This window comes from Orussus abietinus, unplaced genomic scaffold, assembly GCF_000612105.2.
Source record: "Orussus abietinus isolate OABI.00-Male unplaced genomic scaffold, Oabi_2.0 scaffold128, whole genome shotgun sequence".
NCBI classification, from domain to species: domain Eukaryota; kingdom Metazoa; phylum Arthropoda; class Insecta; order Hymenoptera; family Orussidae; genus Orussus; species Orussus abietinus.
In genome coordinates, this window is record NW_019394281.1 from 210116 (window position 1) to 238010 (window position 27895).

At 39.1% G+C, this 27895-nt stretch overlaps 1 protein-coding gene across 1 annotated transcript; it reads right to left on the reverse strand.

Annotated features, from left to right (window-relative positions):
- Positions 1-101: 101 nt before the first annotated feature.
- On the reverse strand, positions 102-16663 carry LOC105694700. Its single transcript, XM_012415610.1, has 6 exons — positions 16621-16663; positions 12875-12948; positions 12712-12785; positions 12460-12625; positions 1365-1587; positions 102-325 (listed from the first exon to the last, which is right to left on the reverse strand). Exons 1-6 carry the CDS (start codon positions 16661-16663, stop codon positions 102-104), a joined length of 804 nt encoding a protein of 267 aa, XP_012271033.1.
- Between the last annotated feature and the right edge of the window lie 11232 nt (positions 16664-27895).

The following is a 27895-nucleotide window of genomic DNA, read 5'->3' on the forward strand; positions in this document are numbered from 1 at the left end:
TTCAAAAACGAGAGAATATTTTAAACCACTTGACATAACCTAATTAGTCGATAGATCTGAGATGAGTGATGAGAGATAATCCCCTTGTCTGTGGTTTGAGATCATGATTGACAATTGTCATGGCTCGCTGTGAGGATTTTGGCCTCGTCGATATATCCGGCGAGCTTCCCCTTGAGGTCCTGGAGGACTTTAGAGGATAATCGCCTCCCTCGGGACCAGATCATGGCAAATCTCCTTCCAGGAAGGTCCTGGCTGTCCTCTGCACAGACTAACATGGCCAGGAAGGATCCGTAATCCGCGGAGACTACTATGTGTCTGAATGGCCCTGGAAGGATCGTTTCTTTCGTTGGATTAATTTCAACAAAGAAAGAGCGTAGATAGTGCAGAGAATATACGGGATGTATAGAGAGAATAGGAGATTAGGTAGTACATATGGATAAGGGAAAAAGAATGAGATTTACGAGGTATAGTTCGGATAAATCAGGTCTTTGTGGCGATGGAAACAAGAAAGGAATAGCGCGAAATTTGAACGTGGTTTTGTAGTTTCCTTTTTCGCGTAGAGTCACTATAATGGCATTATTTTATTTAGTGCTTATATTATTCACGTAGTAATGGATAAGGAAAAAAGAAATTAACTTTACGAGGTATGGTTCGGATAAATCACGTATTTTATGACGATGGAAACAAGGAAGGAATGGCGCGAAATTTGAACGTGGTTTTGCAGTTTCCTTTTTCGAAACGCGTAGAGTCACTGTAATGGCATTATTTTATTTAGTGCTTATATTATTCACTTAGTAATGGATAAGGAAAAAAAATTAACTTTACGAGGTATGGTTCGGATAAATCACGTATTTTATGGCGATGGAAACAAGGAAAAAACGGCGCGAAATTTGAAATGTGGTTTTGCAGTTTCCTTTTTCGCAAAATATGGAGTCACTATAACTATATTATTTTAACTTAATAAATGATGTTCTTTACGTTGGATTAATTTGAACAAAGGAGGAGTATAGATAATACAGAAAATATACGTAATGTATAGAAAGAATAAGAGATTAGATAGTACACTTTACTATTACTAAACAACAAAAAATAATTTCATTCCCATGGAAGGAGTGAAAGAGTCGTCCAGAAATTTCGTAATGGCCTCAATATGTATTTTGCAATAATGATCGTTATTCGTGGCAACTAGCTAGTGACAACACCTAGTCTCATGTATTTAGAAAATACTTTAGCACCATTAGAAGGTAATAAAAAAAATTTCTTACACTCGAAAAAAAGGGAAAGAGACGTTCGAAAATTTCGCAATGTCTTCGACATATATTTTGCGGTGGTATAGCATATATTTTGTAGAAAGAGGCTCTTACCGAGAATCCTATTAGACCCCTCGAGCTGCCAACTTCCCGTGACGTCACGGGCCACCGTCCCGTTTACGAGGAAAGCCACGGGATGGTTTCGCCTGTGGCTAATGGCGGTGTACCTTATGGTGAAGGTACTCTCCGAGGTCTTCCTTACCATGTAATGGCCGCATCTGCTCAATTCGCCTCCGGTCACAGGAGTGCCCGCCACCATATACCACTCACCTGAAAACTGAGTGAAAGCAAGTGCTCTAATTACGTCTCTTTCGATTTCATGAGGAAACCAGAATTTTTGTTTGAAAAGAGAAACTTAATCATTATCGAACAATTTTCATACTCTTCATGTTTTTTTTTTTACTTTAATTGACAGAGGCAATTGCCCATCACCATGTACAATGGCGGACATAAATGCCTCCTCTGCAGATACGGCATCGTCTATGCAGGACGGGAGGGCATTGATGTCTCCCAGTGTACCACTCATCGGAAAACTGAGTGAAGCAATTGCTCTAATTACGTCTTTTTCGATTTCATGAGGAAACCAGAATTTTTGTTTGAAAGGAGAAACTTAATCATTATCGAACAATTTTCATACTCTTCATGGTTTTTTTTTCATTTTAAATAACGAGGGCTATGGAGGATTTTAAAATCTAAAATTGTTGAATATAAATTTTATCGATAAAATGTTGCATATAAATGTGCTCTAATTACGTCTCTTTCGATTCTATGAGGAAGCCAGAATTTGTTTTTGACAGAAGAAACATAAATTGAGTTTGGTGTACCAAATTACTTTCATATTTAACGTGACCTATCACAATACTTGAAGTGATCAATTGAAGATTATTGACTAAAGAATTGAATCATATCAACCAAATATTTTTCTCTGTGCACTGTTTAGATTGATTTGTGTCAAAAATTTGAGATTTGCACTCAGGACGACTACACATTAAGGTGATGTGAAAGTGCGTACTTAGAGGTCTCGTTTATGAAACTTTTCTCTGAACTGGGTGTATGAAATCGTTTCAAAGTTTACAACGTAAATATGGAGGTTGTAAGGGATGTCTTGACGCCCATGAAATTTCAATTTTCATCTAATTTGTTAATGGCTAGTTTGAAAATTTTTTATAAAAAATGAAATTTCCCGAGTTTCAGGACCTGCCTTAGGGCCTGTTTATTCATGTGGTAAAATTTGAAACAAATTGGTACGCTAACTTCGGAGAAAAGTTTCATGAACGATCGACCCCTCGGATGCCACTTTCATATCCCCTTAAGAATTTGCATGAGTCTCGGTCACTTTTGACATCGCTATCAGTCGCCGATAGGAAATCACGATAGCTCGATACGAGCATGTCAAAGCATTCGGTAATCCTCTGTTGCCCTTAATGCAAATGATTCGAAATTGTCCCCGATCATTGACGTGACAAACGAGCTCGTATGGAATCATGAATATTAATCGACAGTTTCGAAACCACGTCGACCATAAATCCGATTTGTCAATCAATCGACCCAGAAGTCGATAACGATTCGACAAGACTTTCGAGGGAACCCCATAACGTATAAATAAAAGTAAACCTTATCCTTTTCAACACTTCTACATTGAGGGAAACATAAATGAACTGAAGAAATGTTTCTTTAACAGTGCCGAAGAAATAATTTGTCAAGTTCAACATTTCTACCCTGAGGGAAACAAATGAACTGAAGAAATGTTTCTTTAAACAGTGCCGAAGAAATAATTTGTTAATTTCAACATTTCTACACCGAGGGAAACATAAATGAACTGAAGAAATATTTCTTTATACATTAGTAAAGAAATAATTTGTTAATTTCAACATTTCTTCCCTGAGGGAATAATGTAAATGACGGAAGAAATGTTTCTTTAAATAGTGCCCAAGAAATAATTTGTTAAATTTAACATTTCTACCTTGAGAGAAACTTAAATGAACTGACGAAATATTTCTTTATACAGTACCAAAGAAATATTTTGTTAATTTCAACATTTCTACCCTGTGGGAAACAAATGAACTGAAGAAATGTTTCTTTAAACAGTGCCGAAGAAATAATTTGTTTATTTCAACATTTCTACATCGAGGGAAACATAAATGAACTGAAGAAATATTTCTTTATATATTAGTAAAGAAATATTTTGTTAATTTCAACATTTCCACCCTGAGGGAAACAAATGAATTGAAGAAATATTTCTTCAAACAGTACTAAAGAAATAATTTGTTAATTTCAACATTACTACCCTGAGGGAAACAAATGAACTGAAGAAATATTTCTGCATGCGGTACCAAAGAAATAATTTGTTAATTTCAACATGTATACACTGAGGGAAACGTAAATGAACTGAAGAAATGTTTCTTCATACAGTACCAAAGAAATATTTTTTTAATTGAAAGAATAATTATCTGACTCAAACGAGCTCGAATAAATTGGATGCAACATTACTTCGGAATTGTGTCAATTTCCTTGATATTTTTTAGTCAAATAATTTTATGAATTAAAAAAATATTTCTTTGGTTCAATGGACTTTTTTCTACTAAAACGTCCTAACTAGAATTCATCCCAAAATCCGAAAATCGCTCGAGGAATTACTATTTCAAAATTCACCGGATTAGGTTACGATTAGAAATGAGGATTTACTGTATAAAAAATTAAACTTTTAAATTATTTCCACCATTTTCACAAACCTGGTTCAGGTCCAGTGGGAGGCCATTTCCCGCAGGACACTTCGCACAGCAAGGATGCATCCAAAAATCGCACAAAAGTACGAAAAATACCAAATGCGTCAAGTTCAAAGAGACAATGTTCGCCGAAGGCATCTTTATTAATAAATAAATCAATTTGTATTTCTTTCAGAATTTATGTCGAGCTAATTCCAAACGGAGGTAGCTTTGTCGAAGGAGCTTCGACTTCGGATGGGCTTTCGAAACTGAGTCGAAGAATCGTCGGGACATTTCCTGAGGGAAGGTCTGGTCGATCCTTGCTGGCTTATCGATATTTGTCCTTCGATAGGAGCTGTCTGTGCTCACAAACAACGGGTTGTTTACTCGGTGAGCAACGCTGTTTACTGCTCCCGGACCGGAAAGCCGCATTAGTCATCCTCCAATTTTTCTCCCTCCTCTTCCTGTCGAGAATCTCGCGAAAAAGTGCACTTTGTAAAGAAATCGACAGCGAAGAGTTATGGGACAGTCGATCACTGGTTTTTGGCAAGAGTTTTTGACAAAATTGACATCGAAGAGATATGGGGAAAATCGTTAGCTATTTTTTTGCATAGGGTGACGTTTTTCGAGTTTTTCTCTACCTATACCGAGATTTGACTCTCCTCGTCGTCCGCGAACTATTTCCGTAATGCGGAAGATATTAAAATCCTGTAGAGATGATTCCCAAAGTCGAAACAGGAGCCAAAATGGAGTATCGTGGATTTTTTTGGCAAAATTGACATCGGAGAGTTATGGAGAAAATCCCTTTAAATACGGAGCCCTTTCGACATAAGGGCGAAATTCCTGAAAGCGTGCAGGCAATATTGGACCAAACGTCGGGCGCCTTTACGTGCTTTTTGACAAAATTGACATCGAAGGGTTATGCAAAAAATCCCTTTAACACTAGAACTCCCAAGACCAGTCAAAATGACTGGTTTCAAATGGCCCATCCTATAGAAAAAAAATCCACCCTAAGTTCTAGTGTTAAATACGGAGCCCTTTTGACATATGGGTGAAATTCATGACAGCGTGTAGGCAATATTGGACCAAACGTCGCTCGCCTTCAAGTGCATTTTGGTAAAATTGACGTCGAAGAATTATAAGGAAAATCGTTAGCTACTTTTTGGCAAAGGGTGAAGTTTTTCAAGTTCCTTTCTACCTATATCGTGATGTGACTTTCTTCATCGTCCGCGAACTATTTCCGCAATGCGGAAGACATGAAAATCCTGGAGAGATGATTCTCAAAATCGTAACAGGAGCCAAAATGGAGTGTCGTGGATTTTTTTGGAAAAATTAACATCGGAGAGTTATGGAGAAAATCCCTTTAAATACGGAGCCCTTTCGACATAAGGGCGAAATTCCTGAAAGCGTGCAGGCAATATTGGACCAAACGTCAGACGCCTTTACGTGCTTTTTGGCAAAATTGACATCGAAGTGTTATGAGGAAAATCGTTAGCTACTTTTTGGCATAGGGTGACGTTTTTTGAGTTTCTCTCTACCTATACCGAGATTTGACTTTCCTCATCGTCCGCGAACTGTTTCCGCAATGCGAAAAACATGAAAATCCTGTATAGATGATTCCCAAAATCGTAACAGGAGCCAAAATGGAGAATCGTGTATTTGTTTATCAGTTTCAAGGAATAACTTCCCGCGAAATCTTTAAGCTCAATCTCGATAAATAAAAAAGATCTGCAAAATCCCAACTTCCATTTTTAAAAAATGCTGATAATTTACTTCGAAAGTTACAACAATCTTTCCCGGGATTTATTTTCATTCACCATCTTAAATAAAACAGGAAATCCATGAAAGGCAAGATTTTCTCAGATATACATTTAATTTACTAAAGGTGTTTTAACAGTCTTTTTTACTTCTTTTTTTTACTCCCGTCCCTCTAATTAAGAGAAACGTTGTAAAAGCTCTACATTTCGGGGAAAATATGTTTAATTTACTTGCGGTCGTTAGTTCGTCGCGATTCTGGACCTAACCTAACATGGTCCACGTCGGAGTGGTTCGTAAATTTCGGTTTAATTAAACGAACGGCCACCACTCCCGAATTTTCCCCAATTCCCTCTTCTCCCTCTTTTTCCATCCGATCAGCGCAATCTCAGGGAATCCCACAATCTACCGGAAATGTTTTCCCGTCCGGCGCTAATTCGTTTCCGGTCGGCGAGGAGACGGAAAAGAGTGCGGAATTAAGTAACACGCCTAAATTGCATGGTCTCCGATTTTTACGTAGCCGTTTTCAAAAATACGCATTTTTCACAAAATGGCATCGATTCGAAAGGAAAGATACGTATTTTGTCCTAAATTTCGTTAATTAATGTTGCATAAAAAATGCGAATATCAATACATTGAAAAAACCATACGTATTTCGCTAGATAAAGATATCAGGAACAAAATAAAAAAAAAGAATCAAGACGATTCATTGAAAATTGGCGGAGCTAGAGTGCCCGTCGATTTTTAAAATGCAGTTTTAAGAAAAACGCGTTTACACCTATACACCTGCCCACCGCACGATCACCGATTTTCGCAGTGAGCGAGTTTAATAGTAGAATAATACCTTACTGTAACCCAATTGGATAAAAACGTTTTAACACTTAAAAAAAAATTCTTGAAAAAACCGCAATTTTGGTGTGCGTCATAGTGGTGTAATCCCTTAATTGTATTTAATCTTATTTTATTGATAGCAGCCAATAAATTATTCGACGTAAGAATTTTTCTTCTAGAAAGTGATTTTTTCGTTAGTCCTGCTCGCCGCCCGCCACCCCCTGAGCCGCCTAGTTCCACCCACTTCCGCCTTCTTCCGCCCACTTCCACCCACCGACCTTGCTCGGCAACCCCTTCGTCGACCAGAGATATATTTTCACTGCGCTACCAGCTCTCTGAGAAGGTGACCGCAATATCCTCCCGGTGCACCGCCCAATTAGGGGATGACCCGATCCAGCCCAATTTCCGCCACCCTCGAGGTCGAAAATCATCCCCCTTTGTTCTGGCGTCTTTCCCACCCTGCGAAACCCCTCCCGATTGGTGCTGTTCCTTTCCAAGGTCCGAATTTCTCTTCATTCGGATAAACCTTCAATTCTTATGTGCGTATTCTAACCTCTTCATGTACTTAAGGTGAAGTGAAACCCCCTTCAAATCAATCGATTCGAATACAACACTTTTTTTTAAGGGTATTGGACCAAACCGTCCGAAACTTTGACACATCACTCCTGACCATCTAAGAATTGTCCTGTCACATTCAAAATTTGGATTTTTGGAAAAAATTTCTTAACAGCCCAGCCCAGAATCAAAATGGCGTCGAGCTCTCATATTTCGATCGATATACAATTATCGAAGGCTCTGATATGAGAAACGAAAGGGTCAGGACAATTATACGACAATTTAGAACACTCTGGTAATCGATAAACTCGCATTTGAACGGGATAAAGGCAGAAAAAGTGTTGTATCCGCTTCTATGCCAAAACGATGGGAATACGAGGTCTTGGAGTGAAAATTTAATTGACCTGGAAATCACAGATGGCGCAGGGGGTCCCTCTGCAGTCTATTAGGGCCTCAGAAACCATGAATCCAGAGGATTTCTGGAGTTTTACTTCAATTTCTTGATATTTATTTTACGAAAACGACAGGTGGAGGATGCCATTTGGTACAATATCCATTATAATTCGATACAGCTGTCAATATAAATACGAACGTCGGCAACGAAGGCATTTAGAAAAATCTTCTTTATCGACGTCGATCAAGTTCCTCGACGTGTTTCACTTCACCTTAAATTTCCCCATTTGTGTGGTTTTGCTTCCCGCGGTATTTTAACCATGTCCCTATAGTAATGATAACTAAATTATTTTTTTCCATGTAATTTCGAGCCGTGTTAATAAATGATTAATGCTAAATATGTCATGGAAATTTTGTCAATAAATATTTTAGATATCTTCAAGTAAAATCTACGGGATATTGTAAGAAATTTGTCGCTTGAGATATTGATAAAAAGTTGGGAAAAAATTCGTGGAATGCTGTTTAAAATCAAAGGGACTCACTCGGATGACGAGGGAATCTGAGAGGAAGAGAGACTGCATCGGGGCAGTGATTAATGCACATACCACACCTCTGTACAATTACTTAATTAAATTCATACATCAAGCGGCATTAGGCCCGCTGTACACCGGGGTCACCCTTTGTCTCGGGTACTTGCAAAATGGTTACCGACCCTCGGGGAATGCGACGAGCTGCCTAACTCCACCCGGGTTATTGTCCGACTACCGAGTTATGTACCTCGCGGATACATAGGCGAAATGTCGTGTAGGTGAGCCTTGACACATGCACGGGATGCACCTAGTCAATTTCGGAGCTATCGGATGGCTACTATCAAATAGATGCAATTGCGCGCTGGACGGAGTCTGATAAGGCGGGGCAATACGGCGACCAAAATTTCCTGGATCTAATTTGAATGTGCCAATGAAATATTGTTTAGTCCTGATAAGACATTTTGCATATGCTAATTTCTGAAATTAATACTTTATTTGAATGCAATTTCTAATTGGATGCACTCTGATAAGGCGGTGTGATATGACGACCTCAGTTTCTTGGATTTAATTTGCAGGTGCCATAGAAATGTTTTGTTGTTCTGATAAGACATTTTGCATATGTTGATTTCTGAAATTAATACTTTATTTGAATGCAATTTCTAATTGGATGCACTCTGATAAGATGGTGTGATATGACGACCTCAATTTCTTGGATTTAATTTGCAGGTGCCAAAGAAATGTTTTGTTGTTCTGATGAGACATTTTGCACATGTTAATTTCTGAAATTAATACTTTATTTAAATGCAATTTTTGATTGGATGTACTCTGATAAGGCGGGGCAATACGGCGACCAAAATTTCCTGGATCTAATTTGCATGGGCCAATGAAATATTTGTGAGTTCTGATAAGACATTTAGCACATGTTAATTTCTGAAATGAATACGTTATTTGAATGCAATTTCTAATTGGATGCACTCTGATAAGGCGGTGTGATATGACGACCTCAGTTTCTTGGATTTAATTTGCAGGTGCCAAAGAAATATTTTTTAGTTATGGCTCCATGTTCAAAGGGTTAAAGGTATTGGATCGAACTATCACAATCTGCCTGACCTATCCAACTGTATGAACTGTTAAGGAGAAGTGAAACTCCCCTCAAATCAGTCGATTTAAATAAGACACTTTTTTTTATCCTTTGGCGACTAAGAGCGCCGAAAGGCTCCCAACGTTTGGTCCAATATTGCCCGCACGGTCAGCGGAATTTCGCCCATATGTCGAATTGGTTCCGTGTTCAAATGGTTAAGGGTATTGGATCGAACTATCACAATCTGCCTGACCTATCCAACTGTATGAACTGTTAAGGTGAAGTGAAACTCCCCTCAAATCAGTCGATTTAAATAAGACACTTTTTTTAACACTTTGGCGACTAAGAGCGCCGAAAGGCGCCCGACGTTTGGTCCAATATTGCCCGCACGGTCAGCCGAATTTCGCCCATATGTCGAAATGGCTCCGTGTTCAAAGAGTAAAGTATAAGAAGTGAGGAAATTTTTCCTCGCGAAAATCGATCTCTTCAGACTATAAGGACGACCATAAGGACGAAGAAGTGAGGAAATTTTTTCCTCGTGAAAATCTAACTGTTCAGACTATAAGGACAAGAGGATAGACAAAGCTCTTCTTTCCTTATCGGGCCACCCTATACATGGAAACTCGGAGTACACTTGAATCCATTACACCCTGGGGCACTGCCGGATCTCCATAGGATCCCTATATCCGGTATTAGACACGGGGTCCGGTGCAAAGTGAATTAATTAAGGGCGAAACCACGAGGACTTCGAGTCCGAACCGGACAACGTGGTCGGCGAAAATTTCTCCCGTCCCGGGTGTAATGGACGAGTCGCGTAATTGTAGCACTTAATCGGCGTTACCGCCATTATTCAAATCGGCTGCCGATGAAGTCGGCCGTGGAATTATCGGCGGGTTGCAATTTAACCCTTTGAGACTTTCGGAGGTACAAAGGCTTGTATATGCATGGGGAATGGCGCTCAGTCTCCTCCGATCTATTTTCCTTCATACATTCAATTTCTGCGGCCTTAATGGTGATATCAAACTGTGATATAGAAACTTTAACACGTGATAATGTTGCATAAAAAACGCGAATATCAAGACATTGAAAAAACCATAGGTATTTCGCTAGATAAACATATCACGAATAAAATAAAAATAGAATCAAGACGATTGATTGAAAATTGGCGGAGCTAGAGTGCCCACCGATTTTTAAAATGCAGTTTTACAAAAAAACGCGTAAAATAAAGGCGTAACAATTTTTTTGATTTTTTGAAAATTTCAAAGGGGTATAACCCCTTAAGGATTAAAAGTTGAACAAATCGAGGCTCGAAAAGGAGAACGTCGCGCCATTTTTCGAGGCAAACTGCACAGGATAGGAAATAAAAGAAGAGAACACGTTGTGCAAAAACGATAGGAGGTTCGTGTAAAAAACGAAGACTTATCGAACCCGCCGTTCGATCCCTCAGGTTCAATACTCTCGCCAGCTCGATAAGAACGGAAATAAAGGGAGCGGATGAAATATGGCAGGGTAATCGCACAGTGTACATACACTTGCGTCACGACGGGAACAAATAAGCTCCTCCCTCCTCTTATCCGTCGCGTTTCCGAATTTTCCAAGTCCTTATCGGCGACTCGCAGTCTGCCGGGACGATTAAACTTTTCCCCGGTTTCCGGCGAACAACGCGTTTCCGCTCGGCCGGACAATTGCCATTGTCGCCAACTTTACTTGTTTTCCCTCTCTGTCTCCCTCCCTCCTCTACATTCGCTGCTTTAATGTTGGCCGCCCATTTGCGTTCCGACTTCATGTTCGGTCTCGGGGACTGAGCGGTTGTCTCTTTCTCTCTTTGCGTCTTGCCGTTCTTTCTGTCTCTCTTTCTCTCTTTGCGCCATGACGTTCTTCCTGTCTCTCTTTCTCTTTGCGCCTTACAGTTCTGCCTGTTTCTCTTTTTCTCTTTGCGCCTTGACGTTCCTCCTGTCTCTCTTTCTCTATACGCCTTGACGTTCTTCCGGTCTCTCTTTCTCATTGCGCCTTGCCGTTCTTCCTATCTCTCTTTTTCTCTTTGCACCTTGACGTTCTTCCCGTTTTGCTTTCTCACTTTGCGCCTTGCCGTTCTTCCTGTCTCTCTTTTTCTCTTTGCACCTTGACGTTCTTCCCGTTCTGCTTCCTCACTTTGCACTTTTCCGTTGTTCCTGTCTTTCTTTCTCTCTTTGCACTTTTCTGTTCTTCCTGTCTCTCTTTTTCTCTTTGCGCCTTTCCGTTCTTCCTGGCTCTCTTTCTCTTTGCACGTTTCCGTTCTTCCTGTCTCTCTGTCTCTTTGCACTTTGCAGTTCTTCCTATTTCTCTATCTCTCTTTACGCCTTGCAGTTCTTCCTATCTATATATAATATGCTATCTATAATATATATAATATGCTTATAGTGACAATACAAATTAGGACAAGAGTATAGAAAACATACATTATCTATGGCATGCATAATAAAAATATCCCGCGAATATATATGTAAATCTTTTTAGCGCCTATATTTTCAGTATATATATCATAGAAGTCTAGATAATCTGTATAGAAACCTAAACTATTGGAAAACATTAAATTCATAGTTTATATTCAGCTTTCACAGACTTATGAAAATGCAATGAAATTTTTCTGTGTCAAAAACAATAGGATTTGTCTGCATACCTGTACTGAACAAGTTCTCAAACAGACTCTGCTCGAAAAGTGTTATGAATTTAATTTTTTTCCAAATATATATGAATATCTATAGACCATCTATTGTAGATATCTACGATATACGTATATATTACGTATCATGTCCGGACATCTATCCTTTGAGTATGTATCTAAAATAGAGTTCATAGATATCTATATATATCTTACATACGTTCAATAAACATTTATATACGATTAATATACGAATATTCCACGTTCCGCGGTGCCTAGGCAAGGACTGAAACATTTTTAGAGCCTCTTGGAAAGCCTCTTGAAAATCATGTTTGTGAAAAAAGAGAAAAAAAGAAAACAGAGCTACTTGGCCAGTGAATCTAAAGTAGAGTTCATAGATATCTATATACATCTAACATACGTTCAATAAACATTTATATACGATTAATATACGAACATTCCACGTTCCGCGGTGCCTGAGGAACAACTGAAACATTTTTAGAGTCTCTTGGAAAGCCTCTTGAAAATCATGTTTGTAAAAAAAGTGAAAAAAAAGAAAACAGTGCTACTTGGCCACCCCGAGGGGTGCGCACGTCGTTGCAGTCGGACGTGCATAATTAACGTCCAAGAGGGGTGTCCCTGGTAAATTTTGACATACCCGTCCGCAGCTACACGATTCCGTCGCTAATGACGCGGTTCCGCCTACGGGAGGAACTTTTCGCAGCGGAACCGCAACACGGACTGCCGAGTCGTGCCTTGCGGTTCGCCGCACCTCTGCTCTTCGGGGATGGAAGACCACCCCCAAAGACCTCCCAATGATAACCCTGAAAAATTGAAAATAATTCCGTATTTGTATTATTTCTACACTGAGGAAAAGGAAATCATTGAACCAAAGAAATATTTTATTTACGTGCCTCTGCGGTTCGCCGCACCTCTGCTCTTCGGGGATGGAAAACCACCCCCAAAGACCTCCCAATGATAACCCTGAAAAATTGAAAATCGAAATTCCATACTTGTATTATTTCTACACCGAGGAAAAGAAAATCATTGAACCAAAGAAATATTTTATTTACGTGCCTCTGCGGTTCGCCGCACCTCTGCTCTTCGGGGATGGAAAACAACCCCCAAAAACCTCCCAATGATAACCCTGAAAAATTGAAAATCGAAATTCCATACTTGTATTATTTCTACACTGAGGAAAAGAAAATTATTGAACCAAAGAAATATTTTATTTAAGTCAGAGAATAATTATTTGGCGCAAATAAGTTGTCACGATTAGGAAGAATTGTCGTGTCCAATTTATGCGATTTGATTCCCAGTGGAATGGTTATTTTTTGAATTAACGAAATATGTCTTTGGTACTGTCCAAAGGAATATGTCTTTGGTTCAATGAATTTCTCTTCTCAAGGTAATTCTTTCAAGATTTGTCGGAATTTATGCACCTAGTGTCAGTTCTTCGGTGAAGTTTTTAGACGCCGCGGAAATTTTCTGAAGGCCTTCCAATGGTACATCGCACATTCAAAATCGATATCGCCTTGAAATTCGGATTTTACATTATTTTTAACTTTTTTTAACACAGCTGTCAATATAAGAACGAACGTTAATCACGTAGGTATTTAGAAAAATGATCTTTATCGACGTCGATTAAATTTATTAGCGCATTTCATATCCTCTTAAGGTGAAGTGAAACATGTCGAGGAACTTGATCGACGTCGATAAAGAAGATTTTTCTAAATGCCTACGTTGGCGAAGTTCGTTTTTATATCGACAGCTGTGTTGAATTATATTGGGTATTGTATCAAATGTCATACTCCACCTGTCGTTTTCGTACAATAAATACCCTTAAAAAAGTGTTATATTCGAATCGACTAATTTGAAGGGGGTTTCACTTCACCTTAAGAGTACAGACATACATATCTTTCGGCAGTGACGTCACGCACGTGCTCTGATAACATCGCCTAATCGTGCCGGGATTGATTAGGCAATCTGAATCAATAGAGGAGTTATCGAGCTGCGGGAGTTCCGCACCAACTTCGAGATTGGTTTTCGCCTTGCGGAAAACGCTAATCCCGGGTCGGGATTACAGGTCGACTCGCCTCCAGGGATATGTACACTGCATGTAGATTGGAGGTCATAAATGCGTTTTTACCATACACGCCATATCAGCAGAGAAGGCTTTCAGTATACAAATGAAAGAGAGACGGGACAATAACGAGGAAAAAGATGACGAAAGCGAGAACCGTCCTAGAAATAAATACTTTAAGGTGGTATGAAAGTGTCATCTGAGAAGTCATTCATTTCAGTTACTTTCTGTATACAAATGAAAGAGAGACGGGACAATAACGAACAAAAAGATGACGGAAGCGAGAACCATCCTAGAAATAAATAGTTTAAGGTGGTACGAGAATTGCATCTGAGAAGTCATTTATTCGCAATTATTCATCGAACTGAGTGTATCGAATTGTTTCAAACATTGCAACATGAATATGGAGGCTGTAAGGAAGGTCCTGATACCCATGTCGTTTCATTAAAATTTTGAAAATATCTATAAATATAATTTTTTTTTCAAAATATTTATGATCATTTTTTTAAAATACTTTAAACATCATTTTCTGAAAATATATATAAATATCATCTTTTGAAGATATCTATAAACATGTAAACTGGTGGTTATGATTGTTCTCATGAATGAAACCAATTAGAGTGTAATGTTGATGCAGCTCTTTAACACGTGCGCAATCCTAACCTAATTTTTCATTTCTTTTTACTTCTTCCATAGGGCCTCCATAATCATGTGTTAAAATTTCAGATAATTCGGTGCACCCAGTTTGGAGAAAAGTTTTATAAATATTTTCACTTTTTGTTACGTATATATATACACACACACACATAAGTTCATATATAAACATATATATCGAAGTTCTACCAAAAAAGGTCATAAAATTACATTATTGTGACCTCTTTTTATTCTTATCATACAACATTGGCGCCATATCCGCCATTAGTGTTCTTGCGTGAAGGTCAGTTCGATTTTTAATATCTTTCCGTCCTAGGGAGTTTTCGCGGGAAATTCCCCCATGACTTCTTCCCAGGGGAGCGATATTAATGGAATTCAACGAACTTTCCCCAGGAGCAAGTATCTCTCTCGGAAATCGTGAAACCCTCTTTCTCTTTCAGCCGGAAATGTCAACCCCCCCTTAAGGAAATCCTCGACTCGTTTATATCTCGCGGGACATTTGACTCGGCTCGATTTCCGATGGCCACCCGGAAGTGTCCATAACCTAGAATAATCAGACCTTGAGAACACCCCTAAACGCCGAATTATTATTCTCGTCGCACCAAAAAGTTATTTTGTCTGTTCCGTTCCCTCTCACTTTATCATTAATAAATTCCGTGCCATTATTCTCGAAAACAAAATAAATGTCCATAAAAAATCGTTCTAAAAGAGACTTGACGTTGCGTAAATAAATATCCGTATTTCCGATGGACATCCAGAAGTATCCATAACCTAGAAGAATCAGACGTTAATAGGATTGCAACTATAAAAAGCAATGAACTATAAATAAATGTATCGCAAAAAAGGTTGTTTGCAAACTCAGGAATTGTACAATATCGCGTCCTTCAAAGGCGTTTATACGATTGCAACTATAAAATGCAAAACAGTCAAAGATCACGTCCTCCAAAGACACTAATACGATTGCAACTATAAAATGCAATGAACTATAAATAAATTTGCCGCAAAAAAGGTTGTTTGCAAACTCAAGAATTGTAAAATATCGCGTCCTTCAAAGGCGTTTATACGATTGCAACTATAAAATGCAAAACAGTCAAAGATCACATCCTCCAAAGACACTAATACGATTGCAACTATAAAATGTAATGAACTATAAATACATTTACAGCAAAAAAGGTTGTTCGCAAATTTAGGAACAGCCAAATATCACGTCCTTCAAAGACATTAATACGATTGGAATTATAAAATGCAATTAACTATAAACAAACTTACCTCAAAAGAAGGTTGTTCGCAAACTCAGGAACAGCCAATTATCACGTCCTTCAAAGGCGTTAATAAGATTACAACTATAACATTCAATGAACTATAAATAAATTTACCGCGAAAAAGGTTGTTCGCAAACTCCTGGAACAACCAATTATCACGTCCTTCAAAGGCGTTAATAAGACTATATATAATAACTATAACATTCAATTAACTATAAATAAATTTACCGCGAAAAAGGTTCTTCGCAAACTCAGGAACAGCTAAATATCGCGTCCTCTAGAGACACTAATACGATTGCAACTATAAAATGCAATGAACTATAAATAAATTTACCGCAAAAAAGGTTGTTCGCAAACTCCTGGAACAGCCAAATATCGCGTCCTTCAAAGGCGCTAATCGAGTGGGTAAAAAAAACTGGTCGTTATCCCGTAACCCAAAGGTCCGATAAGGGAGGCGTTCGATCCCGATTCGGGGGTTGAGTTTTAATAAACCGGAAGTTTATCGGGCGAGATATTTTCGTGGGCAAGGGTGGGGGCGAAAATGGCGGACGCTTTTCGCCCCGGGCGGTGCATTGTTGCAACGCCGGTGATTACGACCCTCGACTTCCACCCCCGCGCGTCTCGTCTGCCCCCGCGAGGGGAGTTCACGGCGGGGGCGTCGAGAGACGCCGGGGGCGAGTGCACCCCTCGCTCGTCTCGGGGCCCCTAACCTCGAAATCCCCGCCTTTTCCGCGGCCGCTCGCGTTTAAAAAGCCGAGAGCGTCGTCCTCTTGCAGGACCCTCGACCTATTAACGCCCCCACCCCCTGGAGGACACCCACCCTCCGGAGGACCCACTCTTCGGAGACTCTCGGCAGCCGCCATCTTGGATTCGCGCGGCCGAGTTCTTCGTCCTTGGCAGATCATTCTGATAACGGGAAAATGATAAAAAAGATATATCAGAGGGGTAGGGGTGGGACGAGATTTTTTTTGGATTTTTGCATGTAGGGGTTGGCGAGACGCGTCTTCGTCATCATTAAACTTCATAATTTGTATATCCTTTTATAAATCAAAACAACCGATATATCTGATTTCCCACCATCGATTTGCATATTACAAATTTCATTTTCATAATATCTGCAGGGTACGGGAGGGGGTGTTTGGTTTTTTGGATTTTTGCATTTAGGGGTTGGCGAGACGCGTCTTCGCCATCATCAAACTCGATAATTTGAATATTCTTTTATAAATCAAAACAATCGATATATCTGATTTCCCATCACCGATTTGTATATTACAAATTTAATTTTCAAAATATCTGCAGGGTAGGGGGGGAGGGGTGTTTGATTTTTGGATTTTTGCATGTCGGGGTTGACAAGACGCGTCTTCGCCATCATTAAACTTCATAATTTGAATATACCTTTATAAATCGAAACGATTGATATATCTGATTTCCCACCACCGATTTACATATTACAAATTTCATTTTCCATATATCTGCAGAGTAGGGGAGGGGGTGTTTGGTTTCTTAGATTTTTGCAAGTGGGGGTTGACGAGACGCGTCTTCGCTATCTCCCAGCCTCGCAATCTAGATATCGATTTAAAAATCGAAGCAACCGATATATCCGATTTCCCACCGGGGCAAATTTTCCATTTTCAGTTGGGTAGGAAAGGGGGTGGTTGTTTTTTTTTTTCGATTTTTGCATCCCGGGGGTGGCGAGACGCATCTTCGCCATTATCATCACCTCGAGAGGACAGGCCTCGTTAGGATGGAAGTTTCCGATGCCCAAGAGTCTTCCCTTATCCGGGAAGGGTGCTCTCTGGAATTAGGGATTGGGGGCTCTTCTTGCTCCGAAGACACCCTTAAGTCTTAACCACCATAAACTCTAGGAGGGTGGGGGCGTCTACGTGCATTTGGGCCTACTTGTAAGGGGTGGGTTGGGGTTGGTCGAAACAGCGCCGAGGGGGTTGAGAGGAGCGATGGGCGATGGAACTTCTAAAATCAATTAGCAACCCCTCGGGGGGTGGGAGGATGAGGGCGGATAAGGGTGGGCGAAGGGTCGCGGGATAAGGGCTGATAAGGAGGGGCCGCCGTTTACTCGTGGAAAGGGAACAATCACGGCGTTTCCGCGACTACTGATTTTCTTCCCCGGTGCTGGGGGGGTGTTCGCTCCTTTCGCCACCCCTAAATCCTCCCACAACCCTTTCGGGGTCGAGGACGTGGCTCGGGGCCCATGAGATTATCTCCGAATGATTTAGACGACCCCGAGGGTTCGTTCTCCTTCCCCATGGTACCCTAACCTCGATAGCGCACCCCTTTTGCTGCAACCCCCACCCTGTTCCCACCTGCAAAGATAATCGGTGGAATAATCCCTGAGGAGATTAAAACCACACATTAAAAAAAATTCTATTCACTGAATAAAATCGTTTAATTCACTACTTTTGGTTAATTTTTGGAAACGTTTCGGTTTAGTTAACCGAAGTTTAGTTCACTTCAGCGAACTAGTTTCTTTCAATTAATTAGAGGGGTTGGGTTAATTTTAATTCAAAATTATTAACCTCGATACCCACCTGCACAGATAATCGGCGGAATAATCGCTGAGGTGATTAAAACCACACATTAAAAAAAAATTCTCTTCACTGAATAAATTTGTTTAATTCACTACATTTGGTTAATTATCGGAAACGTTTTAGTTTAGTTAACCGAAGTTTAGTCCACTTCAGCGAACTAATTTGTCTCAATTATCTAAAGGGTTTGCGTTAAATCGTTTTCCTGATTTTATGTAATATTTTTCTCAACAAATCCTGTGAGTAATGAATTTCATTTCAAGAATCCATTTCTGGGATAGTTTCATAATTTTCTAGAAATGTTCAACCCATTTTACAGATTGTGTTTCCACGCTCGATTTAAAAAACCGACATTACCATGCTGTAGCAGAATAGATTTCATAAAAAATATCCCTTTCAGGGGTAGTTTTTTTCCAGATATATATGAATATCTATACACCATCTACTGTAGATATCTACGATATACGTATATATTACGTACCATGTCCGGACATCTAGCCTTTGAGTGGATCTACAATAGAGTTCATACATATATATATCTTACATATATGTAAGACATTCACTTATACCACATGATTTTCGGTTTAAAACAAACGAATCTATAGTTAATTGAATTAAATATTCGAACGAAATCAACTGAAGACTTGTTTGCGTGAAATAGAAAATTAGAATGCATCAATGAAAGCTTACTTAGAGGAACTATACTAAAAGATTGTAACAACTAGATGTGTTTATTGCACGAAACATATGTGCATTATTTCATTGAATCATTACTCACGATTGAATTGATATGACATTTACTTGAAACAATTAACCGCTTTCAATTAATACGTATGATTCCTCCAATTAAACATTCACTTATACCAAATGATTTTCTCTTTAAAACAAACGAGTCTACGGTTAATTGAATTAAATATTCTAGTGAAATGATTTTTTAAAACTAACTACAACGATTATTTATTTCAACTGTTGTCCAATTACTTTAAGAAAATCATTTGTTGAATGAATAAAATCACAGCCAAATAACCGTACTTATTTAATTCAACCAAATTTTTTTCTCAGTGTACGTTCAATAAACATTCATATACGATTAATATACGTATATTCCACGTTCGGCGGTGCCTGTTCGGACGTTTAAATTTCCACGCTCGATTTCTCCACCCCCAACCCCGAAATTTTCCGCTGGTTACTTCCGGCATCTCGAGTGGCGCCATGAGCTGTGCTCGTCTCACCCCTTCCGGAACTTTTAACGAGCCACCCCTGCATTGTCCATCCTGATGCACCCCTCCCGATCCACCCCCTCGTCCGAACGCACCCATCTTTCTCGATCCAAGCCGCTCCTTTTAATTTCTCTCGAAATACGAGGCTGTAATTATCCCGTTTCCTGTCGATAAGCAGGACAATTAATACAACCCCCTTTGTGTCCAGGACGAGGGGGCGGAATTTCCTCGAGTTCTGAGCTTCACTCGCAGGCACTCGGCATAATTGAGCGTCGCCGAGGACCTACCCCATGGCGTAAGGGTGCCTTTTCATTCGGGCGATGGGGTGCGTCCCGGCGAAGATCCTGGACCGGGAGGACTCGCGGGTGGACGAGGTCCTGTGGGGGATGATTATGGACGGAGTCTTGCCGGACCGGGAAGTTCACCCCCCCGTTTCTCTCTTTCATCCCCCCAACGCTTTCCATCCCCTCGCCCTTGGTTTTGAACGGACCTCCTTTGAGCGACCCTTCGGGGTCCTGGCGAAGTTTGGAAATGGGACAGCTCGTTCCACCCCCTCTGTCTTCGAGACAAAGTCGGGGGGGAGATGTCGCACCCCCTGCAAAATTCTGAAAAAATTAGTAAATACAGAATTTTAATTAAAACAAATTTTCTTGAACCAGAGAAATAATTCAACTGTGTTTATATTATAACATTTTCCACCCCCTCACCCCTGATTTTGAACGGACCTCCTTTAAGCGACCCTTCGAGGTCCTGGCGAAGTTTGGAAATGCGACAGCTCGTTCCACCCCCTCTATCTTCGAGACAAAGTCGGGGGGGAGATGTTGCATCCTCTGGAAAATTCTGAAAAGATTAATAAATACGGAATTTTAATTAGAACAAATCTTATTGAACCAGAGAAATAATACAACTGTTTATATTACAATGCTTTCCACTCCCCTCACCTTCGAGAGATGTTGCACCCCCTGGAAAATTCTGAAAAAATGAGTAAATACAGAATTTTAATTACAAGTTCTATTGAACAAAGAAATATTTCAACTATGTTGTTATTATAACGCTTTCCACCCCCTCCACCTTCAAGCTAAACTAAGGGGGGAAGATATGCACCCCCTGGAAAATTGTGAATAAATTAGTAAATGAAGAATTTTTATTAGAACAAATTCTATTGAACCAAAGAAATATTTCAACTATATATTACAAGTCTTTCCACCCCCTCCACCTTTAAGATAAACAAAGGGGGGGAAGACATTGCACCCCCTGAAAAATTCTGAAAAAAATTAGTAAATACAGAATTTTAATTAGAATAAAGTTTACTGAACCAAAGAAATATTTCTTTGCATGGTATCAATGAAATATCTTGTTAAGCTGATAAGAAAGGCGGTGAGAAATTTACTCGACGTCGGTAAAATGAAATCCATCTATACCATTATCGTTACTAACGTCATTTTTTAATACTCAAGTGATAACACAAGTTGGCGCGTCAGATAACCGACAATTATATTTACGTAAAAGTCTTTAACAAACGAATCCACGTGGAACGTGAATAAAGGGACGCCTGTAATCAGAAGAAAGAAAGGAACAAAAAAAATACCAAGTCGTCCGCAACTTGGAAGGGATGCTCTCCTTCCGTGGTGATATCTCGAAGTGATAGCAGGGTGCAAATCCGACCGAATGCCGCCATTCGTCATTTCATTTCATCCCTGGCCAGTAGATTAGGGGATGCACCCTTCCTGGCTTCTGCTAAGATACGAGCAGAAGTGAAAATAAATCAGGATGATAAATTTCTGCCCCTCCATGGGGTCTCGAAGACACCCCCCGGAGTTTTCCACGACTTTTCGGGACCTCCCCAACCCCCGATTGGGGTCTTCGTCGTCACTACCCCTCCGGCATGTTTTTCTCTCTAATATAATCTAACGAACGAAGAAATACGAGTCGTCGGGACGCTACGGCTCTTCGCACTTTCCGTTGGGACAAGGGTGGCTCCAGGAGAAATGGCCGCGGGGGTGGGTGGGACTTCTACACCCCCCAAATGATGTTGGATCGTCCTGGATAAGTTCGCTCCCGTGTACCCCCTGTTTCGCCCGTTTGACTTTAATGCGTTCATATTGTCCGATGGACGAAGGGTGGACCGGAAATACCGGGGGAAGTGATGTCCATTGATTTGAGTCGATACCCAGGCACAGCTGAACGTGGAATATACGTATATTAATCGTATATAAATGTTTATTGAACGTATGTAAGATATATATAGATATCTATGAACTCTATTGTAGATCTACTCAAAGGATAGATGTCCGGACATGATACGTAATATATACGTATATCGTAGATATCTACAATAGATGGTCTACAGCCATCTTACGTTATCACTTGAGAATTGAAAATGGCGTTACCACGATAAGGGGTATAGGTAAACTTCATTTTATCGATGTCGATTAAATTTCTCAGCGCTTTTTATGCCACCTTAAAGTCATATGTATCGTAACGTTTGTAAATTTATATATATATATATAGATATCTATGAACATGGTACGTAATATGTACGTATATTGTAGATATCTACAATAGATGGTCTATAGCCATCTTATGTTATCATTTGCGTATTCAAAGTGGCGTTACCACGATAAAGGGTATAGATGAACTTCATTTCATCGACGTCGATTAAATTTCTCAGCGCCTTTCATGTCACCTTAAAGTGATATGAAAGGGTCAGCCTATATCTATCTGAGAGGTCAAATCGTCGGTAAAAGTGTTCTCCGAGGATAGATATTCTCTATTGCATCTTGTTGTAAACATATTCTTAAAACAAAACTCGTAAGTGATTGTAAAATTGTCATTTAAAGAATTGTAACAATATGTTATAAAAACATCTTTTCATTTAAGAGTGTATAATAAATGTATACCGATTCACTTTGAAGATATAAACTCAATTTTAGGACAACCATACGTACTGAAAGTGCATGACTTTTATGAATATTATTTAAAGACATTTCATATAAATGTGCGCAATTTTGTACAGGGTAACTACATTTTTATAAGCTGTGAAAGCTGAATATTAATTATCAGTTTAACGTTTTCGAACAGTTTAGGTTTTTATACAGGGTATCTAGACTTTTATCAAATAGGAATTTTGATATAAACATTAAGTATGTATGAAAAAATGTTAGGTTACGTGGTGTCTTTTTATTTTTCTAAACGTATTTTCAACGATGTTGATTATCCTTTGGTAGATGTCTCCTAGAGCTATTATATATTTTGTATGCGTCAAGAATTAAGTGGATATTTGTAGATCAATAGTGGATACATAATTTTCATCTACAATAGACATAGATATTTATATATATCCCTTAGATATTTTTTAGGCGGATGATAGATGATATACATTTGGTATACCTATAGACCTAACTTAGACAATTAATTTACGTATATTCCACTTCATGGGTTGCCTGGGTATGATAAGATGATAAGGCTGTTCTCTCGGTATTACCAAGTAAAGCTGTACGTGTTATTATTTTTTCCTGCAAAATCCTGGCTTTTTGTCAAGTACAGCGCAGGAAGGCACAACGCAGAAAAATGGCCACTTGTCAAAGGAAGCCCTTCCTCCTTTTCGGGAACTCCCCGTTTTCCCTAACTCTCCGACAAAGTGAACTCCGAACTCTGCGAGGGGTCAAAGGTTCCCTAGGCTTTTAGGGGTACACGTCATCGCCATAGGAACATTCACCCTCTTACAGGGCCGAAACGGGTGTCCTCTCCCTAACCATCCCATTGGCCCTCTCCGCGGGAATTCAGGATATCAGGGATCTGTCGGGATTAGAGCCGATAGGGAAGGGTTCCTCCGAATAAGAGTTTCGGCCTCGCGTTTGCGTCGCGGATCATCCCTTCGCAGCATCTGAATGGATCAACCCTCGTAATCATTTTACTTAGCGGGTTAGATGAACGGCTTTTATCTTGAAAAGCTCTTGCAAACAATAATTTCCACTCATTAGTTCATTGAAATATATTCTACTGTTCATTAGTTCATTGAAATATATTCTACTGTTCATTAGTTCATTGAAATATATTCTACTGTTCATGAGTTCATTGAAATATATTCTACTGTTCATGATTTCCGATACTTTATTTATTAAATTTCAGTATAATTGATCTTAAAAATTTGGCTTTTTTTAATAAGGGTTCATAAGTCGCAGATCATCCCTTCGCAGCATCTGAATGGATCAACCCTCGTAATCATTTTACTTAGCGGGTTAGATGAACGGCTTTTATCTTGAAAAGCTCTTGCAAACAATAATTTCCACTCATTAGTTCATTGAAATATATTCTACTGTTCATGATTTCCGATAATTTATTTACTAAAGTTCAGTATAATTGATCTTAAAAACTTGGCTTTTTTTTAATAAGGGTTCTTAAGTCGCGGATCATTCCCAATTTGTTCAAAAACCTGGCAAATCATGTAAATTTCTACCGGTCAATTAGCGACATTTACACGTTCATTAAGGATCATCCTCGAAGGAAATAAATACCATTTACCAAATACGATTCTCTTCATTCTCTTCATTCTCAATAGATGATTTCTCAGTTTATTTTCTCTGAACTCATTTGTAAAAGTCAATTGTACTTGAAAATCCCCAATTTGTTCAAAAACCTGGCAAATCATATAAATTTCTACCGGTCAATTAGGGACAATTACACATTCATTAAGAATCATCCTCGAAGGAAATAAATACCCTTTACCTAAAACGACTCTCAATAAATTATTTCTCAGTTTATTTTCTCTGAATTCATTTTGAAAAGTCAATTGTACTTGAAAATCCCCAATTTGTTCAAAAACCTGGCAAATCATATAAATTTCTACCGGTCAATTAGCGACGTTTACACGTCCATTAAGGATGGTCCTCGAAGGAGTTACACCCAGATCGTCTCTCCTGTCCTCGTGAATATGCAACCCTTTTGCGACAGCAATGATTTAATAGGGCATACCCTCTGAGCACGTCAAATCGCAGGAGAGACAGAGAGAGCTCGACAATTGCAATGCTCAAGACACAACCGGCCAGCCTGAGTAATTATGCGACGTGATTAATCGATCTGTTTACAACACCCTGTACCCCACCTATGTCTACAGAGATATACGTGTACCTACCCCTGGAGTGTCGCCTCAACAAGTACGGGGTGCACAGCCCTCGGTGTGCCATTACCATTCGGATTCCCATGAAGGAATCGTGGTCTCCGTAAATTCGACAAATAGTGCAAATCGAAGCGACACAAGGTAAACAACCTCCCTGAGATTGTATAATTCTGAGGAAAATTGCGTGTAATCGAAGGTTTAATTGTTTATTCAAATAGACTATTTATTAAGGACGATGTATACAACATCCTTGAGAATATATTATTCTGAGGAAAATGATTTGGAATCAAAGGTTCAATTGTTTATTAAGAATCATTTATTATGATATTTACGAAGCGACATAGGGTAAACAACCTCCCTGGGAATATATAATTCTGAGGAAAATGATTCGGAATCAAAGGTTCAATTGTTTATTAAGAATCATTTATTATGATATTTACGAAGCGACATAGGGTAAACAACCTCCCTGGGAATATATAATTCTCAGGAAAATTGCCTATAATCGAAGGTTTAATTGTTTATTCAGAGAGACTATTTATTAAGGACGATATATACAACATCCTTGAGAATATATTATTGCGAGGAAAATGATTTGGAATCAAATGTTCAATTGTTTATTAAGAATCATTTATTATGATATTTACGAAGCGACATAGGGTTAACAGCCTCCCTGGGATTTAATTGTTTATTAACAATCATTTATTATGATATTTACAAAGCGACAGGGTAAACAGCCGCCCTGGGATTTAATTGTTTATTAAGAATCATTTATTATGATATTTACGAAGCGACACAGGGTAAACAACCTCCCTGGGAATATATAATTCTCAGGAAAATTGCCTATAATCGAAGGTTTAATTGTTTATTCAAAGAGACCATTTATTAAGGACGATGTATACAACATCCCTGGGAATATATTATTGTGAGGAAAATGATTTGGAATCAAAGGTTCAATTGTATATTAAGAATTATTTATTATGATATTTACGAAGCGACATAGGGTAAACAACCTCCTTGGGAATGTATAATTCTCAGGAAAATTGCTTATAATCGAAGGTTCAATTGTTTATTAAGAATCATTTATTATGATACTTACGAAGCGACACAGGGTAAACAACCTCCCTGGAAATATATAATTCTCAGGAAAATTGCCTATAATCGAAGGTTTAATTGTTTATTCAAAGAGACTATTTATTAAGGACGATGTATACAACATCCTTGAGAATATATTATTCTGAGGAAAATTATTTGGAATCGAAGGTTAAATTGTTTATTAAGAATCATTCATTATAATCTTTACGATGCGACACAGGGTAAACAGCCTCCCTGGGATTTAATTGTTTATTCAAAGATACTATATATTAAGGATAATGCATACAACATCCCTGAGAATATATTACTCTGAGGAAAATAACTTGGAATAAAAAATTAAATTTTTTATTAAGAATCATTTATTGTAATCTTTACGAAGCGACACAGGGTAAACAGCCTCCCTGGGATTTAATTGTTTATTCAAGAGACTATTTATTAAGGACGATTTTATTTCAGTTTTCACTATTTTTCAACTAGGCTCATAAAACGTCTTCGTCATATATATTCTAAGAATTTTTGCGCATCGGTTTTTAATGTGGTAATAATTTCTTTGGTAAACCATGGATTTAATTAACCCACCCCAGTGCTGCGTCTTAAAAGGCATATTTTGGACATTTCCGTTTTTTCAGGACTTTTTTTACACCCAGTGTTAATTTTTCTGCAAATTTTACAGGATTTTTAATTTTTCTGAAAATTTGTCCGGAACAAAATGGCCGCCGTGCGCATTATTAATGCAAGTAAACGCCCGTTTGCACGTGGAAGTTATTGTTTCATCAACGAATGGACGTATCGGGGTTGTCACCCCTTTGTTGTGCTCCACCCCTCTGCGAGTGACACTTCGGTAATTTTCATCTCGACTGATCGAACGAAGTATCGACATGTCGCGTTCCATCCGCGAGTCTTTGCCGGAGAACTTCGGAATTTGACAATTATTATTGAAAGTGAACGATAAAACACTTTTTTTGCCTTTATCCCATTCAAATGCGAGTTTATCGATTACCAGAGTGTTCTAAATTGTCGTAAAATTGTCCTGGCCCTTTCGATTCTCATATCAGAGCCTTCGATAATTGTATATCGATCGAAATATGAGAGCTCGACGCCATGTTGTTTCTGGTCTGGGCTGAGTAAAAAAATTTGTTTGAAAAATCCGAATTTTGAATCTGTCAGGACAATTCTTAGATGATCAGGAGTGATGTGTCAAAGTTTCGGACAGTTTGGTCTAATACCCTTAAAAAAAAGTGTTGTATTCGAATCGACTGACTTGAAGGGGGTTTCACTTCACCTTAAGGGAAAAATATACGACATCCGAAGTGAGCATGCCCGGCACTATAATTGGCACCCTGGTCTGAGCCGAGTGAGGTTAGGAAATGTAAAGTGGGCCGTTTGCAAGTGTAAATCCCGGCGAGAGTGAGAGTCGAGAATCGAGAATCGAAGTTAAAAGGGGGAGAATGGAGGGCATGGGGTGTCCCTCGACCAGCCCCACGGGGCAAATTCCCGATTTATTCAAACCGAGGAATACTTGGAGAGCCCATAAAGAGAATGAATGGGATTGTGGCGGTTGCGCCAATGCTCAGGGCTGCTTTAGGGGTTCATGAAATACGACGTTATCACCCTCCCTCTGTCGCTCCACCCCCGCGTCCCTTCTTCCCCACATATAGTCCGCCTTAATAAATAACGAGAAAATAATACAATATGTACATACGTATGTACATAATTTAATTAAATAGTTGAAGTCCCACAGGACGCACAAGACCTTTCATTGGAGGAAAGTGAGCAAGAAAACCTAAAAAAGGAAGGGTGTAATAAAAAACGAGAGGGGTGAGAGTACCCAGCTGGAAATTTGTGATCATCGTATGATAAAGAAAATAGATTTACAAACAATTTGCAGACCAGTTGCTGTATGAAATGCCTGCAATATACGTACCCATGTTACGCAATGAATTTGAAAAAAAAATTGACGTACATACGCGTGTACATAATTTAATTAAATAGTTGAAGTCCCACAGGACGCACAAGACCTTTCATTGGAGGAAAGTGAGCAAGAAAACCTAAAAAAGGAAGGGTGTAATAAAAAACGAGAGGGGTGAGAGTACCCAGCTGGAAATTTGTGATCATCGTATG

What these genes read in the sequence shown, in the direction of transcription:
- LOC105694700 (XM_012415610.1), bottom strand. Translation starts at nt 16,663, where the DNA reads ATGGCGGCTGCCGAGAGTCTCCGAAGAGTGGGTCCTCCGGAGG. An exon ending in AAGAGTGGGTCCTCCGGAGG is followed by an intron (nt 12,949 to 16,620) that starts GTGGGTGTCCTC and finishes TCAATTTTTCAG; the next exon opens with GGTTATCATTGGGAGGTTTT. An exon ending in GCGGCGAACCGCAGAGGCAC is followed by an intron (nt 12,626 to 12,711) that starts GTAAATAAAATA and finishes TCAATTTTTCAG; the next exon opens with GGTTATCATTGGGAGGTCTT.